This window comes from Protopterus annectens, chromosome 4.part0, assembly GCF_019279795.1.
Source record: "Protopterus annectens isolate FY-2018-M chromosome 4.part0, PAN1.0, whole genome shotgun sequence".
NCBI lineage: Eukaryota > Metazoa > Chordata > Ceratodontiformes > Protopteridae > Protopterus > Protopterus annectens.
The window spans coordinates 824,718,059-824,728,745 of record NC_056733.1 but is presented as its reverse complement, the minus strand read 5'-3'; the positions used below and the strand labels follow the sequence as shown (position 1 = coordinate 824,728,745).

The 10,687-nt window shown below is 40.9% G+C and overlaps 1 protein-coding gene across 3 annotated transcripts in view; it reads right to left on the bottom strand.

Annotated features, from left to right (window-relative positions):
• Positions 1-5,953: 5,953 nt before the first annotated feature.
• PUS1 (pseudouridine synthase 1) overlaps positions 5,954-10,687 on the bottom strand; it is a 396,339-nt gene continuing 391,605 nt past the window's right edge. For all 3 annotated transcript variants that reach the window (XM_044068769.1, XM_044068767.1, XM_044068768.1), the window contains one exon: positions 5,954-6,208. In XM_044068769.1, the coding sequence (XP_043924704.1) occupies positions 6,167-6,208 (42 nt within the window). In that variant the 3' untranslated portion in view covers positions 5,954-6,166. The remainder of the gene's footprint in view (positions 6,209-10,687) is intronic.

The following is a 10,687-nucleotide window of genomic DNA, read 5'->3' as shown; positions in this document are numbered from 1 at the left end:
TTGCATATAATATCAGTGCACCTTTATACATCACCCCACCCCAGCAGCCCAAGATCACTACATATTAACTTAAACTTCTTTTTGTCCAGCCCTTATTTCCTTGCTAGTTTAAAATCTATGTTTTACAACAAAATGTGCTAAGATTTTTATCACAAATACCAAAAAGATTCCCCCACTCCTAAATTTAAAATACCATACTGCAAACTACACAAAACTGTTTTACTATATAACATGTAGTTTATAACATGAAATGTTTTATACAAATACTATTAAAAACATTCTTACTTGCAGATACTTTTCCATCTTAGTGTCCTTCTAAACATTAACGAAAAAGTGGGGTATATTCTTTACAATCCACCCACAAGTTTAAGTTAATCTTTCTCAGCCACTTTTAATTGCAAAGCCGTATTTCACAAATGTGACTGATTTATAATCTCACATTTATTCAGCTGTTTCAGTTTCGCTGGTCTTCATCCTGTTCCTCAACATCTTCCAACACCAGACTCTGGTTCCAAGTCCAAGGTACAACTGATTCTTCTAATCAACTCCCGTGCTTTTTTCCCCTCTTTTCCAAACATTTTCCTTTGAAACACTGAATAAGGTCTTACTGACAAAGTCTCTATCAGCTTTGGTGTCAGAAGAACAAGAAACAGTCACCTTCCTTTGGATGGCTCACATTTTGTTGTCTAAACTTGTACTTCCTCCTCAGCCTGTTCTCCATCAAATAAATGTCTGGTCCTCCAGGAAAAATCTTCTGAAGATGGCTGGATAAAACAACTTGAAATCTCGCACCTGAATCTCAACATTCCGTGATTGCTGGGATAAATTTGCTCCTCTTCTGCCTGCTGTACACTAAATAATGTTGCCCCTTTGCCACAGTTTTGTCAGGATCAACTCTTTCTACTGGTATAATTACATCTTTATTAATACAGATTTTGGCTGATTTCTCATGGCCAGGTTTGGAACATACACTTTATGTGCAGTTTCAATTAATAAATCCTGCTGTGGAATACCAGTCCAGTTACTTATTTGCCATTTCTTAAAATTACAAAATAATCCAAAATACTGCTACAGGTCTGGAAAGCAATGACATTCAGCAGAAAAGCTAGTCAGTCCTTCAATGAACTTTATTTCAATAAAAATAAAGAAGCACTTTTGTTCACTTAAACCATATGTGAACTTCTTCAGACTCTTCACCCACAGTAAAAGCTCTGTTTAAAAAGACTCAAGTACAATGATGCAATCATTACATCCTTTTCTTTAAAGCATTTTTTTACAAAACATTTTAAATATAAAACAGACAGGTACAAGACCAAACTACCTTATTATTTAAATAACTTGTTTTAACCCCAAAGGTAGTTAACACTTATATTACCTACCCAGTCAAAGCTTTTAATGCTAAAATTACACCCTTTTCTTTAAAGCATTTTTTTACAAAACATTTTAAATATAAAGCAGACAGGTACAAGACCAAACTACCTTATTATTTAAATAACTTGTTTTAACCCCAAAGGTAGTTAACACTTATATTACCTACCCAGTCAAAGCTTTTAATGCTAAAATAGGTTTCATACTGCAACAATCTTTCAACCCTGGATAAAACTAGGCATTAAATTAGCTGCCATTTTAACTCTGTTTTGCAAATAAAGTTCTGAAGGCCCTCCCCTCACCTTTACCGGGACATGATCAATGACAAAATATTTTTAAAAAAATGATACTCACTTATGTTCACATGTTTAGCTACAGTGTTAGATAAATTCATTTTTTAATACTATATTCCTGTTCATAGATACGGTCTATAAGGTTGCGCTCATTTTTCCAACATAAAAAGGTTTCTTAAAATTAATAGAGTCTGTTCCTTTTAGTTTCAGTGGTAGCAGAAAATCTCAGATTTCCTCTGTGCATGCTGTCTTCTAACACTATCATTTTTTGAAACAGGTCACCTTTACAAGTCTCATACTCACCCACCTTTTCTTCATTTCAGTATAATTTTTTTCAGTTTTATGAGTTCATCAATAGCTAGTTAAAGCTTCCTCTATTTTTCCAGTGTTTTGTTTTTGAATTGATATACTCATTCAATTTGTCATTTATTTTAATCACCTCTGAGTAAATCTGATTTATTTTTTCTTCTAAATTGTAGGAAGCTATCTCTTGTACCAAAGCTGAAGCCTGAACAGCTGCAGGATTCTTCCAGCGTTTTCTCTTCCCCTTTTAAGTGCTCTAAATTTCTTCTCTGCTGGCATCTAGGTAGTGTACGTACAAGTCGGTAACTGAATTCTACTCAAGATGACAATATCACTGGCTCTTATTTCTGTTTTTCCTTCACATTGGGAGATATAAACAAACTACTGATCAGTGTGTATCTATCTTGGAAGTCTCCATAGGATCTCCTTCTTAAGATAAGGCATGAGGGGAATCTTTGTGTCAAGGGGACGAGAGTGTTCTTACCATACATTTTCAAGTACCATTGAATTTTTCTTCACATACAACCCAGCTAAAAGAAGAATTTGTATGGTCACTGCCACAAATTCTGGTGCTCTTAAAATCTCCCACGCTGAATAAGCTTTGAGGGAGGTTAAGAACTGGAAATAAATCACAAGGTTTTGCACCTTTTCCTAAGGCAAGAAGGATAGCATCTTTCTGGTGTCCAATCTTCAACCCAAGTGTGGCTGGAGGGAGGATTTTTTGAAGTGGACAGTGAATCCCAACTGCATAAGGAGGTTGAGCGTGAACTGGAAGTGTTGCAGTAAGATCTGACATGAAGAGACCTGAATAAGCAGGTAGTCTAGGTAAAGCAATATCTGAATTCCCAGGGTCCTGCAAAAGGCTACAAAAAGGCACTATGTACTCTGTGAACACTCTGGGGGCTGTAGAATGCCCAAAAAGTAAAGCAGTAAACTGAAAGCGAGATGAACCAGTATAGTGACTCAGGAATTTCCTGCAGGAAGTATGTATGGGGATATGCAGGTACACATCCTTCAGATCTAGGATGACTAGAAATGCTTAAGGAAGAATAAAAGGAAAGAGTGACTGAAGTGAAATAATTTTGAATGTGGCAACCTTGAGTAAAGTGTTGAGTAAACAGAGATCATGTACTACAGTAAAATCCTAATCCCACAAACTGAAGGACTGGCTCAATCAGTTCTTGGAACTGGTTGCTGAAACATGGGAAGAAGAAGATGTAACTGATTGAAGGGTGGAGATGGAATGCATTTTAAGGGAGGAAGTTCTTTCCAAGGTATAGTGCAACTCTTTTATGCTGAAAAGTACCCACTTGTCTTTGGTAACCTTCTCCCAGCTTGAAATAGACTGAGTAAGCCTTTTTGGCAAGGGTAGGGCAAGCTCAGGGGGGAGGGGAATAGGACTAGAAAGATAATCACAGGGTCTTATTGGAGAAGGGAGGCCTCCCAGATCTGTGGTCTTTTTCAACTTTTTCTAGAATTTTTTTTCCTGGGTGGCTTCTTGTTTTTCTGAGAAGGTCTATGTTCCCTTCTAACAAAAGGAGTACACTTGGCCAAGTAATTCCTCTGGTATCTAGGTAGAGAGGTAATAAGATTTGTCTGCAGTCTTTCATAGTTCTTACCTTGTTCCTGTAAGGCTTTGGCTGGGCTAGCTGCCTGTGGCCTGAAAAAGATATTGTCAAGTGGATCAAGGAACTTAACCTTGAAATCTTCTGGCATGGGGTGATTGTGTAACTAGGCATATCTGCGGATGACTGTACCAGAAGCAGCTGCTCTGGAGGAGGCCTCAACATCACAGCTGCATTTTATACTATGTCTGGCCACCCGATTGGCTCAATTCATCAAGGGTAAAATTTGCTGTTTAGTCTCTGTACACTGCATGTTCATCACTGTCTTGTTTAAATGGTTAAAGACAGATAAAAGGTATTTGGTCATCTGGGTTTGGTAATTTGTTGCACTGAAGGCCAGAGCAGAAATGTAAACTTTTTTCCCTGCCTATCTATAGCCCTGCTGACCCCATCTGAATGTAGGGCACTAGCATTAGGTAGTAGCCTAGACTGATTGTCAGAAGAGAGGGAAACAGCTGAAGAGTCCACTACAGGATTCTAAGAAGTAATTCTAAGTCCACTGGGATATTGTAGAATCTGTTTGGCTTTTTGGAAGCAAGAAGCCACAGATGTGGATTTGAAAGCATCCAAGAAGGGCTCCAGGACTAGAGGGACAGGGGAGGGGGCTAGAGTGCCCACCTCTAAAAGGCTGTACTATCTCTTTTGGACATCACAGATATGCCTAGTCTCCCCAAAGGATGCCTCCACTACAATACAGTAAGGAGAAAGGGAATCCTTATAATATCATGGAACTTGGCCAGGAGAGTGAATCTGAGAGGCGTAGACTAGTGAACGGTTATTGGAATCTGAGGCGTCCTACTCTTCAAAAAAAGAAGACTCAACAGTAACCTGTGGAGTAGGAGGAAGAGCTGTAAATGAAGGCAATTTAAGAGCCATAATGGCCTTGAACAAGCCCTGAGAGAGGTCCATCCACTTCTCCTTAGGAGGAGGTGGAGAAGAGGTATGCCTGGTTTTCTGTTTTTCTTTGGGGTGATATCCACTTGAACCAATCAAGGAGGCTCCAATTCCTGATGTACTTCAGCTTGTCAGGAATCTCTTCCCTAACTAAAATTTGCGTGATACCTTCTGGTCCCACTGAAATAATGATTTGTAGTTTCACCTTTTTAGTTGCAGTTAACAGTCTCTTCAGATGTGCATACCAGCCTCCAGCAGGGTCAAAACAGAGGGAGTCTGAGGTAGGGCTGGACATACTGCGGGTTCTGTAACCTCTACAGGTACATCAGAATCAGGCTGGGTTGACAGTACAGAGCCTAGACCTCTTGAGTTTTTTCTTATGAATTGGAGGTACTTCAGGTGCGCTATGGCCTGCCATCTTGGAGTGGGCCAAACGCTTCAGTCACTGGAATGAAGATGAAGGGAATGCACAGTCCTGGGCACAAAGGATTGGCAAATGGAGGAAAGCTTTACATTCATGTTCTCTGCCTTGGTAAGGAGGTCTTCATAGGCATCTGTCTACTGCACTCGCACTTAAAGCTCCTAGCTGATGGTTAACAAAAATACTGTAAAACAGTCTAGTTAAGAAGGAATGTTCCCCAACAGGACACTTATCTGAATCAATGAATCCAACAAGATTAACAACACAAACGACCATACGAAAATCAGAGAAAAGTGTACAAGATCTGCATTCAGACTGGCAATAAGATAGTCCAAGGATTTACACTCGTACATCCATTAATATACCCTTATGCTTGTGAGCTGAAGTCATACATTGGACATATGCTCCAGGGAAGGGTAAAGCTTTGGTATACTGTCCGGACGCCAGCGGTGAAAAAACACCTGTTTGGAATGCATTTCAGTCAGGACATCATACATATCTATGCACTTCAACAAATTTGCCACTATCAAAGAATCTGGTTCTTTTATTTAAAAAACAGAACTTCATAATGACAGTACTTTTGCATTAAAACACATACTGCAAGATGCCGTATTTACTGACTGTACAAAATATTCAGCTTTTTGCACAAAATATAACATTTTCTGCAAATCAGAAATACCATGGCCATTAAATGAAAAAAAAAAATCAATGTTGAAAATATCTTTGTTGAGATGAGATTACTCTTCCAAAAATGTGTAATAAGAATATATTTTTAATAAAATGCTCATACACTGAAGACAATTGTGGGCATTTTAGAAACACAATAATCCATAAAGATAAAAAAAAAAAAAAAAGATAAAATTGTACAACAGCAGTCTTTTCCAATTGGCATTTCAACAGTGTTCAAGCAGGTCATAAAACATCATTCCTAGAAAAACAAATGGGAGAGGAAAGGTGTAGAGGTGAGAGTTATTTTTATTTAAAATCATTCCTAAAAAAAAACAAATGGGAAAGAAAAGGAGGAAAGGGGACAGAATTATTTTTATTTATTTAACGGTTACGCCAACTGTCATCCTGCACTCGGGTAACCTTTGGCAAGGACAGCTTTAAGTCTCAAAGAAATGAAACAACTATTTTTCTTGATGACACTGACTGATCCTTTCAGGACTTTGGTGATGTTCAGAGATTGAAGATGCATTCCTCCGTGCAGCTTTAAAGATGCAAAGTAGAAAACGGTGAGTGACTGCATAAAGGCCATTTCTTCAGTCAGAGTCTTCTCCACTGCCATCATCTTTACCATTCTTCTATGTAAATAACAAATAACCAAAATAAATTCTTCGCTAACGCAGTAAAATGCAGTTAAAAATGGAGAAATAAAACTTGTAAAAGAATTGTATTAAAGACTCAAAGGCAAGCTTTAAGTATGAAAGTATTGCTTCATAACATGATTCATAGCAAATCCAGGTCAAATCACTTCCTTAAGGAAATGAACCTAGGATAGCCAAGAACCTCTCCATAACCTTCTTACACAACAAAATATTCTGAAGGCAAAAACGCTTTGTGCTCAACAACAAACCTAACTTCAAATTTAAACAGATACAAGAAATACTTCTGCCTCTGGGTGTTTTTTTCTGGCTATACTACTCAGACAATCTCCCCGTGGTCCTGCAGAGTGGTCCTAGCTACAGAGAACTCAGAAAAGCGACTACTTTCTGGCTTGAAGTATCTTTGCTGTATTTTTACTTGAAATAGCTTCTCTAGCTTACCCTAACCAAGCTTAAACTGTTTTATAGCTGTTTGCTGCATTATTTTAATATCTGCACTTAAAGTTACATTTTAGTCGAATTTGATCGAAAGTTTGTTTGTTTGTTTAATTTAACTGTTGAGGCTGCCCACTAAAGTGTGCTAGCCTGTGTAACTGATTTATTACTGTTTCTGCATTTTCTGTGCGTTTCTATCTAAAAACAAAAACAACAAAAAAATAATCCTTGTTTTCCCGCCTCTCCTCGACTAGTTTAGACCAGTTTACAGGCATGGATGTATTCTGGGCTGTGGTGTAGTTCCTGTGTTGTCCATTACCTTACTTGGATAGAAGGAAGTTTCTTTGCTCACCAGTGGGAGTGGGGAGCCTTGAACAGCCTACCTGTCCCTGTAGGAAGTGACCTCAGCACAAGAGCTGTAGTAATTGGTTGTTTTGGACCATTTCTAACTCTTTTGAAGTTCCCTGTTTATAATCCGCGTTTGCACGGCTTTGCGCATTTGTGCGCATAGCCGGTTAAACTTCTTCTGGCTCCGCCAAGTCTGCTCTTCAAATTTTCCCTTAAGGAAGCTCTACTCTTAGTATAATCAGACTACTCGCTATATTATAAGCCTAGCACTTGTTCTCAAAACTTCTCTACTAAGTAAGCACTCTCGTACCAAGTAAGCAGTACATCCACCTACCACCCCTGTGAATATCCACTTCCCTTAAAGGCACAGCACTCCCTTATACTGTTCTAGCATGTCGAGTGGTAGATTACTGGCGTCCTCTCCAGTTCAGCTGGTTAATCTGGGTATCTTGAAACAATGCTACAATTGTCTCATGTACACAGACAACCCTCTCCTCCTCCCAACAAACACAAATACATGTGAGAGAGGCAACTATATAGCCAAACTGGAGGCTGAACTCTCTCAACTCAGGGCTGGCATGACCAGACAGGAGGAGATGGTAACCACACACACAACAAACCCAGTCCCACATAGACCTACCACAACTGCAAACCAAACACATAAAAACACAAAGACATACTCGGAGGCTCTAATAAAAAACTTACCAAAACAACAGAGGCTCCCAAAGCAGACATCCAAACATCCACCACCTCAAAACAAAACACATGCAACATATACTTCAATAAATCAGTGTGTCAATCAATCACAGCCCCTAAGGCCAAACACCAAGCCTGATACACTAGTAATAGGTGACTCTATAGTCAGACACACTGATGTCCCGCTTACCAGGCTGAACAAGGAGAGGGTGAGTGTGAGCTGCCTATCGGGAGCTAGGATCCGCCACATAACACACGCACTCAGGTCACTGCAAAGCAAGTACAAATATGACTCCGTCATTGTCCATGCTGAAGTGAATGACCCGAGACGTACCTCCCTGGACTACATGAAAAGAGACAGAGGAGCTCTCTGATTATGTAGCCCAGGCTGGTAAGACCCTGACCCTGAGCAGCATCTTGCCCTCACCAAGAATGATGCCACAATACAAAGACAAGATGATCAGCTTTAATAATTGGCTCAAGTACTGGTGTCATTCTAAGGGGATCCAATGTCTGTCTGCCTGGGATGACATGTTGGACAAGCCACGCTGCTTCGAAAGGGATGGCTTGCACCTGTCACCACTGGGCTTACGGATATTGGCTAAGGCTCTTGCCACCCCCATAGTGCCTTTTTTAGGCAAGGCTCAAAAGACAAACCCACCTCCTTAGAAAACAAAAATGGAAAAAAACTAAGGGTAATGCTGCTCAACGCCAGAAGTCTAAATCTCAACATGCAGGCACTCGATGCACTCCTCAGTATGGAGAACATAGACATCTGTTCAGTAACTGAAACCTGGTTCAAGGCTCCTGAGAGCACCCCAGCGCTACCAGGCTATACCTCGTATCATGCTTTTCGGCCCCAAAACCCGGGCCGAACCACAAAGGGAGGGGGAGTGTCCATATTCATCAAGGACACCCACACCTCCAGGTTAGTAGCAATACATGAAGCATCGGAGACCATACAGGTGCAACTAACCATAGGCAAAACTGCTATACAACTGGTAGCATGTTACAGACCACCCTCCCAATCTCAGGAACCCCACTCAGCCTTCCTGAACACATTGGAGGATATGAATGTATCACAAAATACCATCATACTGGGAGACTTCAACTACCCTAACATAGATTGGGTACATTATTCTAGCCTTAACACCCTAGCCCAAAGGTTCCTGGAATTCATAAATTCAAATGCACTGGAACAACTAGTCACCTCTCCCACTAGGGGAGATAATATACTAGACCTGATCATCACAAATATGGGGACAAAATGCTCCACACCGGAGGTATACCCCTCACTAGTGAGATCTGACCACAAACTAATCACCCTGGATATACATATCCCACCTCCACCCTCAGCACAAAAGACCACAGTGAAAAACTTCTCAAAAGCAGACTTCACTCTTCTTAAGACTGAGATGGTATCCTTTAAGCCCACTGGGCCAGTGGATACCACATCCCACAATGCCGAATCCTTCACAAATGCTTTCTATGGACATCTCCAAGAATGCATGGATCATGCAATCCCAAATAAATCCAAGTCCCTCTCCACCAAAGGCAAGCGTCCTGTCTGGTGGACCTCAGCCATTAACAAATTGTATAACAAAAGGAGGAAGCTACTGCACGACAGAGCAAAATCCCATAAAGGAAAGACATCTCTGATCAACACTAGCAGAAAACTACGTTCTCTCATAAAAACATCCAAGGCCAACTTTGAGAGAAAAATCGCTAAGGACACTAAAGATAACCACAAAGCCTTCTTCAGCTATGTTAGAAACCTGGGCGGAAACCCTCAGATCTGCTCAGAGTTAGTTCACAACAACAAAAAATACACTGAACCCACAGATATTGCCAACATTCTGGCTGACAGGTTCAGTGCAAATTTCTCCCCTCTCTCACCCCCAAAAGAAGAAATACTTATCCCAGCTGAATGTAATCTCCCTGTCATCTCAGATGGCCAAGTGAGAGCCGCCCTCAGCAAAGCTAAAAACACAGCATCAATGGGACCTGACGGTATCCTGGATTGCGTGCTACGTGAACTCCAAGAGGAGCTAAACCCGCACATAAAAATGCTATTTAACCTTAGCCTTACTACAGGATATGTCCCTGAACACTGGCGTACAGCAACATTGGTCCCACTCCACAAAGGGAGTACCTCTACAGACCCTGGGAACTACCGCCCCATAAGCTTAACCAGCCTGGTCTGCAAAGCTATGGAAAGAATCATTATGGAACTCATAAACAGAGACATTGGGGACCTACAGACACTTGACCCCACCCAGTTCGGCTTTGTAAAGGGCAGATCCTGCCTTTTGAACCTGGGTGACTTTTTCGAAACAGTCACTAGAGCCATTGATGTGGGCAAAGCAGTCCATACAGCCTACCTGGACTTGGCTAAGGCCTTCGACACAATACCCCACTCAGGTATCATAGATAAGCTCAACAGCTTAAACGTAAACCCTTATGTCACTAGATGGGTTGCAAACTGGCTAAAGGACAGAACCCATAAAGTTAAAATCGCTGGAGCAATGTCAGACTCAAAGCCAGTCACAAGTGGTGTCCCACAGGGATCTGTCCTGGGACCCCTCTTGTTCGGCATTTATTTCTCAGATGTTAAAGCAAACATGGGAGGGCTGTGGCTGACAAAGTTCGCAGATGACTGCAAACTAGGCGCCATAGTCGATACACCAGCAGACACATACATCCTACAAAAAGGCCTCACAGAAATGGACAACTGGTGCCGGAGTCATGGCCTTAAAATGTATAGTCATCCCCTTTGGGAAAAACAAAGTACCCACAAATTATCACATAGACAGCAACTCAATGAGTACGGAAAAAGTAATCAGAGACCTAGGGACCCAAGTCGACAGCGACCTCTCATTTGACACCCACGTTGCCAAAGTGGTTAGAAAAACATTCTACCTTGCACACCTTATCATGAAGGGATTCACATCCAGATCCAAGGATGTCATTGTACCCCTA